Here is a 14640-nt window from a genome sequence, read left to right on the forward strand (position 1 = left end):
CAATGCAATCTTTGGGGCTATATATATACAAACCTTTTCCATAACCAAAGCTCTCATATAAACTACAAAAGGCTCACTTGGGAAATGCGGGTGAGAATCTCCACGTTGGAGAAGCAGGGCACGTGCAAACCAACAAACACGAAACCCTCCTCATGTGCTTTGCACGTACTCCCCTTCTCCAACATGAGCTCCTCACCCATTGGTGTTATCATCCTTCAAACCTTGCTCTTGCTGATACATATTTGTACTAACTCTAGTTTTTGTTTTTGGTTGTTCATAACTAGGACTAGCTCAATTCTTTGTGTGTGCGATAATCATATGAGTTCGACGGTTGATTGAAATTTTATATTCTCATATTATATATCTGGACGTGTAAAGAGCGTGGGCGTGGTGTTTTGCGGAAACCCCATTGTATTGATTTTACCAGCTTTTGAAGATTGATTGGTGCATAAGGGATAAACTAACGTTTTCTGCAATATCTTGGAGGTTCGAAGTTGTTCTCTTAAATGTTAAATCATCATCATCTTTTAGGAGGGTGTTGTCTACCTACATACGAAACTTAAAAAGGTTTCAACAACTCTCGAGCTCTACCGATCGATCTCCTCATCTCCATCTAGTTCTCATTCCCGAGACTGTTTTTGAACCGTTATTCGTTTCGAATTACCTACAAATTAATATTTCAATGCATGAGAATGTGCAAAACTATAATAGAATGACGAAAAGAGTAATTAAATATACACACTACTAGCTATATGATTATGTCATATGGTGTTATGGTTTTATTTTAAAAAATAATCCCATAACATAATAAATAAACAAGGTCCATGTTTATTTTTTAAAATTGTTTTATGGAAAAAAAACAAAAAAAGAGAAATTGTGTGGGGGAAGAAAGAAAACTTATCATCCCTCAAAATTCATCTTTGAGAGAAACACTCCTCAGACTCTCTTCTTCACTCCTCCTCTCTCTTCCCACAGAGAAACCCCCAAAAAAAAAAAAAAAAGTATGGATTCGAAGAATGTTGAAGAAAAGCTAAACGAAGAAACCAAATCCGCAGAAGAACATAACCCAGTCGCCGCCATTATCCCTTCATCTCTACCAATCGCGTCTCTTTCTCTCATCACCTTCTTCCCCACCTCAACTCAGTTTCTCAGATTGTTTTCTCATCATCCAAACAAGGTTAGGATCCCTACGCAGGCCTCTTCCCTCACTCATCTCTCTCTTTCTTCTGTCTCTCCTCCTCCTCCTTCCAGCATCTCTTTCAAATCCACCATCGCTGCTAACCCTCTCCAATCCCCTCTCTCCATCGTCCCTCGCCGTCCCGTCGATCCTTCCTCCGCCGCCGCTCTCCGCCGTGCTGCTGTCGTCTGGTTCCGCAACGACCTCCGTGTCCACGACAACGAGTGTCTCAATTCCGCTAATGACGAGTGCGTCTCCGTTCTCCCCGTTTACTGCTTCGACCCTAGAGATTACGGGAAATCATCTTCCGGCTTCGACAAAACGGGCCCTTTCCGTGCCCAGTTTCTGATTGAGTCTGTTTCAGAGCTCCGCAAGAATCTCCAAGCCAGAGGCTCCAATCTCGTCGTCCGTGTCGGCAAACCTGAAGCTGTTTTGCTGGAATTGGCTAAGGAGATTGGAGCTGACGCCGTTTATGCTCACAGGGAAGTCTCTCACGACGAGGTCAAAGCCGAAGGGAAGATTGAGACGGCCCTCAAGGAGGAAGGCGTTGAAGTCAGCTTCTTCTGGGGAAGCACTCTCTATCATTTGGATGATTTACCCTTCAACATCGAAGACTTGCCCTCTAACTACGGAGCTTTCAAGGATAAAGTCCAGAAACTGGAGATTAGGAAGACCATCGCTGCTCTTGATCAATTGAAAAGCTTGCCCTCTCGAGGAGACGTTGAGCTTGGTGACATTCCTTCTCTTTTGGATCTCGGCGTTTGCCCCACTGCTAGAACGAGCCAGGTTTGAGTTTTCTTCATCTCTCATCTCTGCTTCGCTTTATCCCTCCCAGGTTTAGGCCTTCAGAAAAAGCTTAGGTGGAATACTTGTTGGATTTCTCAGTGGTTCGAAATTTTAGCCAATTGGTTCCAATTCTTCTATAAGAGAGAGATAGACTCTTATGGATAAATACCATCGAGTGTTAAATGCTCTTTGAAGGTCTATTATCGAGTCATGAACCCTTCTCTTTTGCTCCAATACGGGTCTGCTGCTCTTACACCTTTTCTTACCAGGAAGGGAAGCCCACAATGGTTGGAGGAGAGACAGAGGCGTTGACTAGGTTAAAGAGCTTTGCAGCAGAGTGTCAGGCTCGGTTGAGCAAGGGAAACCAGAAAGGAGGTAACAACAGTGTGTTTGGTGCAAACTTCTCTTGCAAGATATCACCTTGGTTAGCCATGGGAAGCATCTCTCCTCGTTCCATGTTCGATGAGCTCAAGAAAACAATCTCTGCATCCACCACCACCACAACTCCAAGGTAATGTCTCAGAAACACAACACTTCAGGGTAAGGATATGTCTCTAATTACCTATGATTTTCTCAGGAACGGACCGGGAGATACCGGACTCAACTGGTTAATGTATGAGTTGCTATGGAGGGATTTCTTTAGGTGAGCTCTTGCTTTCTTTATTTGTCCCCAAGTAGAATTTGTCATTTGTCTGAATTTCTCTTTGATGTGTTTTAACCTTGGAACAGGTTTATTACCAAAAAATACAGCTCAGTGAAAACGCAGGTCGAGGCTGGTCCGGCTACAGCCTGTACCGGCGCCTTTGCTTAAACTTAGTTCAGGTGACTGGAAAAGTAGATCCCATCTGGTTTTTGCCCTACTCTTTGTATCCGTGAATTTATTTGCTATCTGGGACAAGACTTAGCGGCTCTCCTTTGAGACTGACTGAGTATGGAGAATGAATTAGTAAAGCCTTTTTTGTTGGCTCAATCAAGTTGTTATTCCTTTGTTCTAAACGTTACATATACTCACTCATTCCATAAAAAGTCTATAGAATTTGTGATACCATCCTTTGCGGTTATAACGAGGTCAAACAGTTAAAAGACTTGATAATGTATCACTGTAAATATCTGAACACTGAAGTAGTTGTGTCTATGAATAGTTTACGTATTTTGTTTGAACTTTAGAGAAAGTTTGCATCTTCATTGACTTAGAAAAAGAATATAAATTGGCACCACCGCAAATGAATAATACAAAAACAGCAGAATAAGAGAAACTCCATATATTTACGACCTCCTAACTAAAGATGAAGCCTCCAAAATCATTTTCAATATCTTCATATTTGTAACACATATTTAGCCATCTGCCTTTGAAGTTTGATAAAGTATATAAAAACCCCTTATAAATAATAACAAAACCGGAGACATGTGTATGTATAGTAAGGCTTTTTCTTCTACTCAAGGGTTTTTTTCCCTTCTTTTGTTGCTTCTTCTATATGATGCCTGAAACTTTCAAAGAAGAAAGAACAACGAAGACGACCCAAAGCATCATGAAATAAGCAGAAGTCAGCCAAGCCCATAGCCTTGGACCTCCAAGCTCAGCTCCTATGATCAACCTTCTCAACACAAGCACCACGATACATCCTACTGATGTCGCAAAGAATATCAGCAATGAGAAGCTTAGCCCTTTCGCGTTTTCTATGTATAAAGGCTCCTTGTATGCAAAGTAGTTGTAGACTGTGTTTATCAGCCACGGAACTCCGATCCCCACATAAATGTTCACCGAGTTACTGCAGGAATTATTACCAAAAAGATCATGAAAAGTTCTTGCTTCTTTAAAGGGGTTCTAAGATTTTACCTGCAGGTGATGTTTGCAATGGCTGAATCTGCAGTTAGTTGTCGCTCTGCAGCGATTTTACTTGCGACTAAGTCTGGCCATGAGGTTCCACTAGCGAGTGCTGTAAATGCTATCACATATGGGTTTATTCCTGCAAGATATGAAGAGATTCAAATGTTCTAGTGCTAAAATATTGTATCTCTTAATCAAGTTTATGAAACCAATGTGTGTGTGCGTGTGTGTGTACCAGTGACACAGCTTATAAGGTCTGTCAGTCTTGTGACGACAAAGGCTACTCCGCTAATGAAGAGGAGAGAGCAGATGAAAGCGACCCAACCGTGAGCAATGTTGCAAGGAGGCACAAATGCAAAAAGAAGTTTCCAAGGGGAAAGGAGTAATTGCCAAAAGGATTTTGCGATTCGAAGATAAATGCTATCCACTTTCTTTGATTCTGATGTCTCCAACTGTTTGATTAAGAACCGGAAGAAATCCAAGTCAAATAGAATGTGTTGATAATGATCCAAAAGACCAAAATAGGATATAGAGGGATGTAAAAACACTTGGTCAGTGAAGATATTTACCGTTAGTGCATCCACAAATTGATGTTTCCAAATGTCGAAAACAGTAGAATTCTTTGCCTCACCCTTCTTAGTAGCAGAATCGGGGGGAGCATCTGCCACTGTATGATAGGTGATCCCTGCAAAAGTGTTCGTTACAGGGAAAATCTGATTTATACCAATACCATAGATGATTATACGAGTTACACATGGAAAATTACGCAAACACTGATCTTATATCAATAGGAAGAAAACCTACACATACTCAGTACCTGTATCATTGTTAGCTGAATGAATAGAAAAGATATCAACAATGTTTCTGTTTCCCGATTCAACAGCTTCTTGAGCAGCATCTGAATACGCATCATGAACATCATTTTCATCTTTGGATGTATCAATCTCTTCTGGAACCCACTCCTCTGGCCTGTCGCCTCTCGACCTGCAATTATCAAATACAAGCACCAATGTTCAATCCTTAGTAGAAAGCTATTTTGCAGAAACTAATATTATTGTCTGGAGAAGAAACCCACATTGGTAAAGACAAGTAAGGCCATCGCTTGTCTTGGGCATACGCGTGAACTAGAAGTAATGCGTATTGTAGAACTGTTAATAATGCCTCCAAAAGTGTAATTACATTTGGTGACCACACCTGTGACAGGTGAAAAGAAACAGAGAATTAGACCTCGTGACTGCATATTCAACACAATCTATTTAGACCGCTATTTGCAGTTACCTCGAGGATTATGTATAGCCAGATGTAAGCCCAAAAAGACCACACCAGCTCGACTAGCCAAACACCTAAGTCAGATATCTTTTTCAGTTCTCCAGCTTTTGGCACCACGACACAGACAGCGTGGATGGGGAAAAGATCAAATGCAGCTGAGCCGACAAGTGTTCCAGGACCAAGACCTACATGACATAACATGATAAAATAAGAAATAACGAATTTTTGAAGCTAAAACAGTGGTATTTGGAAAGAAGAACATAGAGCAAGAACAAGACCTCCAGCATAACGCTCCCCGAGATTCCGTATTGCATCGATGGTAGCCAAAGAAATCTGAGGAAAGCTAGTTCCAAACGCCAGCAAACTGATGTCTGCAATAGTAAAGTTCCAAACTTTCTTGTATGTGATGACTTCAGCTTTAGTAATGGGATCGATTGCAACCACTTTGCGTGAATGTTTCACAACATTCTCCATAGACTTGAAAAAACGTGCAGTGATAGCTGACAACCCGATGAAGCAGTAGGCAAGAGCAAGAAAATAGAATACAGCCCTCAAGCCATCGGACAAAGTATTTTCTCCGGGGAATATAAAGTAGTTTTCACATCTTACGTGCCCAATAACCTTAGAAGATTCTTGCAGTTCTTGGGTTTGATTAAGAATTGAGGCCATTGAAGCTTATTCAAACCCCACCTCCTGAAGAGTCAACTGAATTCGCTTGTTCTCAGTGGAGAAAAGAATCTAGCAAACCAGAAAAACAGAAGCTTACAACGCTTTAGAATCTGATCGAGCAAATAGTAGTAGCAGGAGAAGGCGAAACAAAGGGGAACATGCAATATAGACTTCTTTCCAGAGAACCCGTAACACAAACTTAAATACTGCAGAGGAACCAATGGCATGTATCCGAAATCTGATCTAGAACCAACACTAATAACAATTTGCATGTTCCACAAAAAAATCAAAAATCCAGAGGTAACCAGATCAACAACGGAACAACAATTTTTTTTATTTTTAAAGGATTAAAATTTTCAATGTGGGTTCGGTAAAAGCCCTAATTTGCCGAACAAATCTCAGCAAAAAATAACTATTATTAAAAAAAAAAAAAAGAGAGCATGTCGAAGGAGGAATCTGATGGGAAACAGAGTGAACCACGTGAAGAAATAGATCAATGCGGGAGGGAGTCACGTACCGGAGGATATCTCGGCGAACGGCATTCACCGAGCAGGGGAGAAATACTTGTACGGTACGGAGGGGGAGAGGCGCTGATTGGAATCGGTCATGCGTTGGAGATTTGTGAGCCATTTATATTAGCGAGACAGTCACACTTCTAAATCTCTCTCTGCAATCTGCATGACACTCTTCAATTATTGTATCGAACAATCTTACATTGACCGACACGTGACCTTACCCGATTGGGTGATTTTTGTTGACTAACTAGGGACTTTTATTTAATCTCACCTTTAATTTTGATATCAAGACCCGACTTTGCAAACATCTTTCGTTTTAGTCCCCTAGCTTTATTTCGTTTCAAAGTTACAGTCAAGGTAAGCATTTGCGTTACATTTCAAAACTTCACATTTTAGTGATTTTGAGTACTTTAGCAGATATATAAACCTGACTTGAGTCATTTGTTTGCGTTCTTTATTAGACTCCTCAAGAATATGACATATATGAAGGGACGCGCACGCTGTTTGATTTGAACTATATATACTTTTTTTTTTTTTTTTGCTTGGTTTTGGGCATTTAGATAATGTATGTGACATTGACGTCAAATCAATCTACGATATCACGTGTAATCCGTGTAAAATGTAAACTAAACTCTTCTTATGGTGAAAGACAAATTTGATAACAAATTCCATACGTCACAGATTTTTTGACTAGGAGGAAGTCAAAACTTTTAGATGATTCCATACAAAGAGTTGAAATATCTTTTATTATAGATGTAAAAAACAAATTCTTGCGGCACCCGAACGATAAAAAATGATGTCTTTGGGGACTAACATAATTAAACAACCAAACCAAAAAAGATCTGAACCGGTGGTTTAGAAAAACCGTTAGGAAGAGAGGGTATATTTGTAATTTCATTTTGTTTTATACAGAGCAAAAAAAAAAACGAAGAAGCCCTATCACTAATCCCGTGTAGTATATAAAAAGGCAAAACCCTAGTATAAGCGATACTCTCTCTTCGACTCAGCCGTCCCTTTTGCAGAAGAAACCATTTGGAGGAACAACACACAATGGTACCCTTTCCCGTCGCTTGTTTCCTACCTTCTCTTGAGCTCGTTTGATTTTTGGATCTGTATTTTTTTAGTTGTTTGTTTACATTGTTGGAATCTACGACTTACAACTTTTGTTTCGTATGGCACCATAGTCTGTGTTTCCCTTGCATTCGACTCCTTAGGATTTAGGCTTTGTTGGATTTAGCTACTGGATATCTATTTAATGCTTTCAGGCATTTTCGTATATTAATAGAGCAATGCCTTTTTCTTATTATCATCGCCGGTGTTCATTTTTGTCATTACTAATTACGCCATGATTTTGGTTTTAGGCCCCCAAGAGAGGAGTTAAGGTAGCTGCCAAGAAGAAGACGGTATATGACCCCCTTTTTTTTTTTTTTTTCTATCATCCTCTTCTTTTTTTTTTTTGAGGTTCTTGGCTTCTTTTTTTTATCTTCTGTTTTGCTCAAATTTGTGTTATGATTTCTCATCTTTGCCAGGAGAAAGTTACTAATCCTCTATTTGAGAGGAGGCCGAAGCAATTCGGTATTGGTGGAGCTTTGCCTCCTAAGAAGGATCTCTCTCGGTACATCAAATGGCCTAAATCAATCCGTCTTCAAAGGCAGAAGAGGATCCTTAAGCAGAGGTTGAAGGTCCCCCCAGCTCTTAACCAATTCACCAAGACTCTTGACAAGAATCTTGGTATGTCCATTCCCTTCTCAATGGCTTTTCTTTTTTGTTTTTGCTCTTTACTCTTCAAACACCACACATTGTTTTCGATTTGCTCTGTTTATTTCTTGTTATCGATATATTTCCCAGTTTTGTAGATTTTCTGGTTTATCATGCGTTGTTGCTGCAACTTTATGACAAGACTTTGGTTTGTTTATGTATTTCTGTCTCTTAATTCAGTGCCTGACTATATTCATTATTAATGATTGCAGCCACCAACCTCTTCAAGGTCCTTCTGAAGTACAGGCCAGAAGACAAAGCTGCCAAGAAAGATCGTCTTCTCAAGAAAGCTCAAGCTGAAGCTGAGGGAAAGACTTCCGAGTCTAAGAAGCCCATTGTTGTGAAATATGGCCTCAACCATGTGACCTACCTCATTGAGCAGAACAAGGCGCAACTTGTTGTCATCGCTCATGATGTCGACCCCATTGAGTTGGTTGTCTGGTTGCCTGCTCTTTGCAGGAAGATGGAAGTCCCGTACTGCATTGTCAAGGGGAAATCTCGTCTTGGAGCGGTATGTGTTGTGTCCATCTTGGAATGATGTCTCTTTGGTTTGCATGGAGAGTTATATCTTTACTCTTCCGTCTCTTACTTTCAGGTTGTTCACCAAAAGACTGCTGCTTGCCTGTGTCTGACCACTGTCAAGAACGAGGACAAGCTAGAGTTCAGCAAAATCCTTGAGGCTATCAAGGTAACAGTTTCTTGTGACAACAGAATACAAATGGTGAATTTTGCAGCGAAACATACTCTTTTGAATTATATAACATGGTTTGGGTTTTTGTGTATAGGCTAACTTCAACGACAAGTACGAGGAGTACAGGAAGAAATGGGGAGGAGGCATAATGGGATCCAAGTCCCAGGCTAAGACCAAGGCCAAGGAAAGGGTGCTTGCAAAGGAGGCAGCACAAAGGATGACTTAAGAGGATTGATTCATGTGTGTCGTTTTGCTGGGATTCGTGAAACAACTTAATAGAGCTTTTTGTTTAGCAGTTTCTTTGAAGTACTCTTTTGTAGCTCAACTCTTGTTTTATCAATGTTTGCACTCTCTTCGGACAGTTTCAAAGTTTTCCAAGATGCTTTTTTTGGCCTCTCAACTACTTCAAAACTTTTGTCATTGTGAAATTATTATGGTCGGAAGAGAGTTACAGGTACTTAAACTCACAATTTTGCCAGCCTTTGTGATTTCTTTTTGTCTTTAGGTTTGGAGTAAATAAACTCTAAGAATGTTTTAAGAGCATAAATACCAAAATTATGTAAAAAAAGTGGATTTGACACCCAAAAAGAAGTGAATTGCAAATGGGCTGATAACGGGTAAAAGAAGAAGAGGGCTAATTAGAGAAAATAACAGTTTAGATTTGACCCAGGAAGGATCCAGTAAGCAGATTTCGCAATTTTAACCCTTTACTAATTTCCTTTGGTCAGACTGCGATTTTGGTCGGATAGAAGAATTAGATTCATCTGATTGTGGAGGGAATCGGAGAGTGAGGTAACGGGCATGGAAGCCACTGATCCAAGCGCAGAGCTCGAGCTCTACAGCATCCCTGCTCAATCCAGTATGTCTTCTCTCTTTCTCTCCAATGCCTTCAACTCTCGCCCAAGCTTTTTTTTTTTTTTTTTTTCAATCGCATAACCATCTATCTTCTTGTTAGATTTCTAGGGTTTCTTCTACTGTTTGGTTGACTCGCTCAACTGTTTCCTTATTGCGAACAATTTTTCCGCTTTCCTAGGGTTTTGTTTTCTTTGGTTGAAATTGATTTGGGGTTCATAGGTTGGTTCTTGTGGGATGATATACACGATATTGAACGACGCGAATTTGACGAGTTCTTCAGTGAGAGCTCAATCACTAGAACCCCCAAAGTTTACAAGGAGTACAGAGATTTCATCATCAATAAGTTTAGAGAGGACACTTCTAGGAGCCTCACCTTCACCAGTATCCGCAAGTTTCTAGTCGGCGATGTCAATTTGCTTCAAAAAGTGTTTCTCTTCCTCGACAAGTGGGGATTGATCAATTTCTCCCCTTCCCTTAAGAAAAATGATAGTTCATCGTTGGTGGATAATGCTAAAATCGAACAAGGGACCCCAGCTGGTATTCGAGTTTCTGCAGCCCCTAATTCTTTGAGGCCTATTACCGCTCCGCCCCTTGTTGAGGAAAGAACTGAGAGCGGCATCAAACTACCACCGCTTACCTCTTATTCAGATGTTTTCAGCGATTTGAAGAAGCCGGATGATGTGTTGGTTTGTGGACATTGTGGAGAACGTTGTGATTCTTCCTTCTATCAACATAATAAGGTACTTTCTTTATTATAAATCAGTGTGTTTCATCATCTCAGGTCTCTCTTTTTTTTTTTTTTTTATTGCTTGTTTCCTCACTTGTGAAGTTGGCAGAGTATTGTCAACATATGTGAAAAGTGTTTCAAGAATGGCAACTATGGGGAGAACAACACTGCAGATGATTTTAAGTTGATTGGGATTTCAGCTGCAGCTGTGTGGACCGAGGAAGAAACACTCCTCTTGCTAGAATCTGTGCTGAAACATGGAGACGATTGGGAACTCATTGCACAAAGTGTTTCGACAAAGAGCAGACTAGATTGCATTTCAAAACTCATTGAGCTCCCGTTTGGGGAGTTTCTGATGGGTTCTACCTCTGGAAGACTCAATTCCTCTATCCCCACCGAGGATGAAGACACGGAACAGGTGAAAACTGATTGTCAAGAACATCAGGAAACAGAGATGAGGGAGGAAAAGGAAGATGAGCCTCCAGTTAAAAGGAAACGTGTTGCACTGATATCAGATGGTGATAGTTCACTTATGAAACAGGTGAATGTTTGGTTAAACAGTGTGCCTTGTGTTCATTCTTTTCCAAATGACTGTAACATTTGGATCCGTCTCTTCATTTAATTGTAGCAAAGAGTACCCTTTCAACACTAGTGAAAAAGAATTTACCAGAGTTGATAACATCTTTACATATTGCACAACAGGTTGCTACTATGGCAAGTAAAGTTGGTCCATCTGTCGCAACTGCTGCTGCAAAAGCTGCAATTGCAGCTCTTTGTGATGAAGCCTCATGTCCAAAAGAGATTTTTGACTCTGGTGATGATTACACCAGTTCCACAGTTGACAGGTTTGATTTTGGAAACCTTCAATTTGCTTATAGCTTGGCTTCTGATGTCGTTGTGGAGGCTAATATCAAAACTTTGCTAACCAGAGCTGATGGAGACAAAGATACGGATATGGAGGAAGAGAGAGAAGAGAAAGGTAACTTGTGTTCTGATCCAGTGTACATCTCTGGGTGTAGAATGCAAGATCAGGACTTAAGATTTTGTAATCCTTGTTATATTTGCAGACGGGCCTCAGGGTCTACCTGTAGCTCTGAGGATAAGAGCGTCTGTGGCAACAGCTCTAGGAGCTGCAGCTGCTCAGGCGAAAATACTGGCTGATCAAGAAGAAAGAGAAATGGAAGAACTAGCTGCGAGTGTAATAGACCAACAGGTTGGTTTCAACATTAGAACCTTGGTCTCCTGCACTCTTTTTGGGTTTCAACAATAAAACCTTCGTATGTATTAGATCATTCAGTTTGTGTCTTGACCCCGGATGCTTTGCTTTGTGTACTCAGCGGAAGAAAGTGCAGAGTAAGTTGAAGTTTCTGGACCAGCTGGAAATGATAATGGATGCGGAAGAGGAAGTGATAGAAGGAGGAAAGGAAACAATCCTCCAAGAGAGGATAAGCGTTTTGCAATGTGCGTTTAGTAGTGGTGTAACCAAACGTTGGGATCATACGTACGTAAAATGATCTGCTTCCCTCGCTTATTGTAACTCTTGGGGATAGATTTGTTATCTCCGTATGAACAATGGTGTTGTTTGTTTTTGTTGACTTTTGTTAGCTAATAGAGTAGTAGAAGCATCATCGCTTGCCAAAATATATTGATATATATATCATAGAGAGAGAAGAGGCTTTATTTTTTTTGTTACTTTTAATGAGAGAGAGAGAGAGAGAGAGAGAGTAGGTTACATACCTCTTTTGTCGATTAGTCTTGACCAATTGATGATGGATGGGTCTCTCTAACTCATACGTTCTCTCTCACACTCTCTTGTTTTCTCTCTATAAATTGGTGACACCGCCCTCAAAAAACTCCCACCTTCATTGTCTCTCTCTCTTTCTTACAAATCTCAATGTCGCTCCAGTCTAGTCAATCGCAGAACAACGTGAAGCCGTCAGAATTCCGATACCACGAGGTTCTCTCTCTCTCTGTCTCTGTTTTTCTCGTTCCTCAGGGATAGTATGTAGACTAGTCTAGTAGTAAGTCAGCAAACAAGATGAGAGTGAAAGCAAGTGTGATTCATGAATGCAATCTGGTGATACAGGAATACATAAGGAATGCGAGAGGTGTTGAGCTGTTCGCTTGTAGATGGATCCCATCATCTTCTTCTCCCAAAGCTCTCGTTTTCCTCTGCCATGGTTAGCTTTTTCTTTACTAAAACAAAAATATTTCCTACTAATTCGAGTTATTGCTTTCACTACAGATTTTAAATATTTAATCCGGGTTGGGGGATTTTCGTTGTGCAGGTTATGGTATGGAGTGTAGCGACTCCATGAAAGGTACTTCCTTTTTCTTCTTCTTCTTCCTTCTTGATGATCATAACCGCGTTTACATCAAACAAAATCTCCATTTTTAGATTTTACTTAGCAAGCTTCTCTGTAATTAGTTCTCTGAACCATCTTACGCAATATACTGTGTAAATAAACGTTGCGAATCTTCATTTTGTGTTTGGGATTGATGAAAAAGTAAATCATTTGATTTTCACTGCATATAATAACTTATACTAGTATTATTTACATTTGATATGCATTATTATAGTAGATATGAATCGATAGTAGCATTATCATAATAAATCTTTTCAAATTCGTTGTGGACCTTAGAACCATTCAACATTTATGTCTGTAGTAATTACTTCTTAAATGCCCCCTTGAACAGCAAGACATGGAGGGTGTTATAGGACCGGTAGGTCAACAAGTCTTACTTATATATATGTTGGTTGGTTGGTTGGTTTGGTTGGAGAACGACCGTAGACAATTTAATTTGAATCTATTGTTATTTTCTCTCCTCGGTTAGCGTGTGTAAATTCATCTCTGTATCAAAATTAAATAACCTTCTGTCGTCTAATGTCTTATGGCTTGGTGGTTGAGAAAACCTTATTCTATTAGGAGGAGGTCTCTCAAAGTTATGATCTGATCAAGAAATATGTTTTAATTTGTTGTTTCTAGAATGCGGAATCAGACTGGCTTCAGCAGGATACGCTGTTTTTGGTTTGGACTATGAAGGTCACGGAAAGTCCATGGGATCTCGTTGCTACATCAAGAAGTTTGGGAACGTTGTCAATGACTGCTACGCCTACTACACCTCTATTTGTGGTATAACAATTCACATATCTATATAACAACTAGCATTCGTCTCTCTTCTTTTGTCAACCCCAAGTTAACTGTTCTATTTTATGCGTCAGCCCAGGAGGAGTACATGGAGAAAGGCAGATTCTTGTATGGAGAATCCATGGGAGGTGCAGTCACCCTACTGCTTCACAAAAAAGATCCTTCGTTTTGGAACGGCGCCATTCTTGTTGCTCCTATGTGTAAGGTAAAACAGTAGTACCCGCATGCAAGTCTTTTAAAACGCCAAGAGTCTCTAAAATATCGAAATGCAGATATCCGAGAAGGTGAAGCCACACCCCGTGGTGATTAGTGTGTTAACTAGAGTTGAAGAAATCATACCGAAATGGAAAATAGTTCCAACAAAAGACGTGATCAACGCTGCTTTCAAGGACCTGGTCAAGCGAGAAGAGGTCTGTATATTGTCCTATACAGTATGTGACTAGTATTAACAACCTGTAACCATCTAATAAGTTAGTTTGGTGTGTGTGACAAAAATGTAGGTAAGGAACAACAAGCTGATATATCAAGACAAGCCTAGGCTTAAAACAGCACTTGAGATGCTCAGGACAAGCATGAACCTGGAAGACACTCTCCACGAGGTTCATGCCCATCTATTACATACTGTATTCTTGATCCCGTGATATGAAAGAATTAATCATGAAGTTTGACAAAGACAAGAATGTAACTGGATGATGCAGATAACAATGCCTTTCTTTGTACTACACGGAGAAGCAGATACAGTGACGGATCCAGAGATAAGCAAAGCATTGTACGAGAAAGCGAGCACAAGGGACAAGACTCTCAAGCTGTACCCCGGGATGTGGCACGCTCTGACGTCAGGTGAGCCTGACAGTAACGTTGACCTTGTTTTTGCTGACATCATCACTTGGCTTGATCTTCGAACCGCTGACCCAGCCTCTCTCACTGTCACCCCTATACGAGTTACTACCGCCACGACGAGCATCGAAAGGGTTACGGTTAATGGCGTTAGTAACAGCCAACGGAGGCCTAAACGTCCCTACTTTAATCTCCTTTGTGGTTTGAACCGTGGCCGTTTGGTTCCACGCTCTGCTATGTAATATTTTTAAATTGTATCAAGGCAACAAATAACTCTATTCGTGGAAATAGAGTCGGTTTATAACTTATTATTAAGATTTCGTTCTAGCTCAACTTAAGGAAAACATAATTGGCCCAAAAAGGTAAGAAACTTTTTCCT

General features: G+C 40.3%; 5 protein-coding genes across 6 annotated transcripts; 4 read left to right on the top strand and 1 right to left on the bottom strand.

Moving 5' to 3' along the window:
* The first annotated feature begins 937 nt into the window (after window positions 1-937).
* On the top strand, window positions 938-3011 carry LOC17890349 (blue-light photoreceptor PHR2). The gene is made up of 4 exons (XM_023783627.1): window positions 938-1963; window positions 2233-2474; window positions 2541-2606; window positions 2693-3011. Exons 1-4 carry the CDS (start codon window positions 1004-1006, stop codon window positions 2772-2774), a joined length of 1350 nt encoding a protein of 449 aa, XP_023639395.1. The 5' UTR covers window positions 938-1003; the 3' UTR covers window positions 2775-3011.
* A 194-nt stretch (window positions 3012-3205) lies between these two features.
* LOC17887961 (magnesium/proton exchanger) lies at window positions 3206-6358 on the bottom strand. 2 transcript variants are annotated; one of them, XM_023783626.1, is made up of 9 exons: window positions 6247-6358; window positions 5339-5798; window positions 5070-5245; window positions 4867-4985; window positions 4609-4775; window positions 4361-4458; window positions 4027-4243; window positions 3801-3930; window positions 3206-3732 (listed from the first exon to the last, which is right to left on the bottom strand). In XM_023783626.1, the coding sequence occupies exons 2-9, from the start codon at window positions 5727-5729 to the stop codon at window positions 3435-3437; spliced, it is 1596 nt and encodes a 531-aa protein (XP_023639394.1). In that variant the 5' UTR covers window positions 5730-5798; window positions 6247-6358; the 3' UTR covers window positions 3206-3434. The 2 variants fall into 2 exon arrangements, with proteins under 2 accessions (XP_023639394.1, XP_006293968.1); XM_006293906.2 differs by having other exon boundaries at window positions 4361-4476.
* Window positions 6359-7224: 866 nt separating this feature from the next.
* LOC17887941 (60S ribosomal protein L7a-1) lies at window positions 7225-9093 on the top strand. Its single transcript, XM_023784683.1, has 6 exons — window positions 7225-7297; window positions 7606-7647; window positions 7774-7975; window positions 8215-8513; window positions 8598-8690; window positions 8788-9093. The coding sequence occupies exons 1-6, from the start codon at window positions 7295-7297 to the stop codon at window positions 8917-8919; spliced, it is 771 nt and encodes a 256-aa protein (XP_023640451.1). The 5' UTR covers window positions 7225-7294; the 3' UTR covers window positions 8920-9093.
* A 315-nt stretch (window positions 9094-9408) lies between these two features.
* LOC17889951 (SWI/SNF complex subunit SWI3A) lies at window positions 9409-11916 on the top strand. Its single transcript, XM_006295403.2, has 7 exons — window positions 9409-9552; window positions 9768-10288; window positions 10385-10816; window positions 10978-11120; window positions 11205-11254; window positions 11343-11488; window positions 11613-11916. Exons 1-7 carry the CDS (start codon window positions 9495-9497, stop codon window positions 11787-11789), a joined length of 1527 nt encoding a protein of 508 aa, XP_006295465.1. The 5' UTR covers window positions 9409-9494; the 3' UTR covers window positions 11790-11916.
* A 136-nt stretch (window positions 11917-12052) lies between these two features.
* On the top strand, window positions 12053-14594 carry LOC17887781 (caffeoylshikimate esterase). The gene is made up of 8 exons (XM_023784020.1): window positions 12053-12232; window positions 12362-12455; window positions 12564-12596; window positions 13263-13409; window positions 13499-13629; window positions 13697-13834; window positions 13925-14023; window positions 14123-14594. The coding sequence occupies exons 1-8, from the start codon at window positions 12170-12172 to the stop codon at window positions 14501-14503; spliced, it is 1086 nt and encodes a 361-aa protein (XP_023639788.1). The 5' UTR covers window positions 12053-12169; the 3' UTR covers window positions 14504-14594.
* Window positions 14595-14640: the final 46 nt, after the last annotated feature.

This window comes from Capsella rubella, unplaced genomic scaffold, assembly GCF_000375325.1.
Source record: "Capsella rubella cultivar Monte Gargano unplaced genomic scaffold, Caprub1_0 scaffold_4, whole genome shotgun sequence".
Classification (NCBI taxonomy): Eukaryota; Viridiplantae; Streptophyta; class Magnoliopsida; order Brassicales; family Brassicaceae; genus Capsella; species Capsella rubella.

Excerpts from the sequence above, each read along its gene's own strand:
- LOC17890349 (XM_023783627.1), top strand. The coding sequence starts at position 1,004 with ATGGATTCGAAGAATGTTGAAGAAAAGCTAAACGAAGAAACCAAATCC. Across the intron at positions 1,964-2,232 it reads CCACTGCTAGAACGAGCCAG|GAAGGGAAGCCCACAATGGT; the intron begins GTTTGAGTTTTC and ends TTTTCTTACCAG. Across the intron at positions 2,607-2,692 it reads CTATGGAGGGATTTCTTTAG|GTTTATTACCAAAAAATACA; the intron begins GTGAGCTCTTGC and ends ACCTTGGAACAG.
- LOC17887941 (XM_023784683.1), top strand. Across the intron at positions 8,514-8,597 it reads GGAAATCTCGTCTTGGAGCG|GTTGTTCACCAAAAGACTGC; the intron begins GTATGTGTTGTG and ends TCTTACTTTCAG. Across the intron at positions 8,691-8,787 it reads AAATCCTTGAGGCTATCAAG|GCTAACTTCAACGACAAGTA; the intron begins GTAACAGTTTCT and ends TTTTGTGTATAG.
- LOC17887961 (XM_006293906.2), bottom strand. The coding sequence starts at position 5,729 with ATGGCCTCAATTCTTAATCAAACCCAAGAACTGCAAGAATCTTCTAAG. Across the intron at positions 4,776-4,866 it reads CCTTACTTGTCTTTACCAAT|GTCGAGAGGCGACAGGCCAG; the intron begins GTGGGTTTCTTC and ends TGATAATTGCAG. Across the intron at positions 4,244-4,360 it reads AATTTGTGGATGCACTAACG|TTGGAGACATCAGAATCAAA; the intron begins GTAAATATCTTC and ends TTAATCAAACAG.
- LOC17887781 (XM_023784020.1), top strand. The coding sequence starts at position 12,170 with ATGTCGCTCCAGTCTAGTCAATCGCAGAACAACGTGAAGCCGTCAGAA. Across the intron at positions 12,456-12,563 it reads TCTCGTTTTCCTCTGCCATG|GTTATGGTATGGAGTGTAGC; the intron begins GTTAGCTTTTTC and ends TTCGTTGTGCAG. Across the intron at positions 13,835-13,924 it reads ACCTGGTCAAGCGAGAAGAG|GTAAGGAACAACAAGCTGAT; the intron begins GTCTGTATATTG and ends ACAAAAATGTAG.
- LOC17889951 (XM_006295403.2), top strand. The coding sequence starts at position 9,495 with ATGGAAGCCACTGATCCAAGCGCAGAGCTCGAGCTCTACAGCATCCCT. Across the intron at positions 11,121-11,204 it reads ACCAGTTCCACAGTTGACAG|AGCTGATGGAGACAAAGATA; the intron begins GTTTGATTTTGG and ends TTTGCTAACCAG. Across the intron at positions 11,489-11,612 it reads CGAGTGTAATAGACCAACAG|CGGAAGAAAGTGCAGAGTAA; the intron begins GTTGGTTTCAAC and ends TTGTGTACTCAG.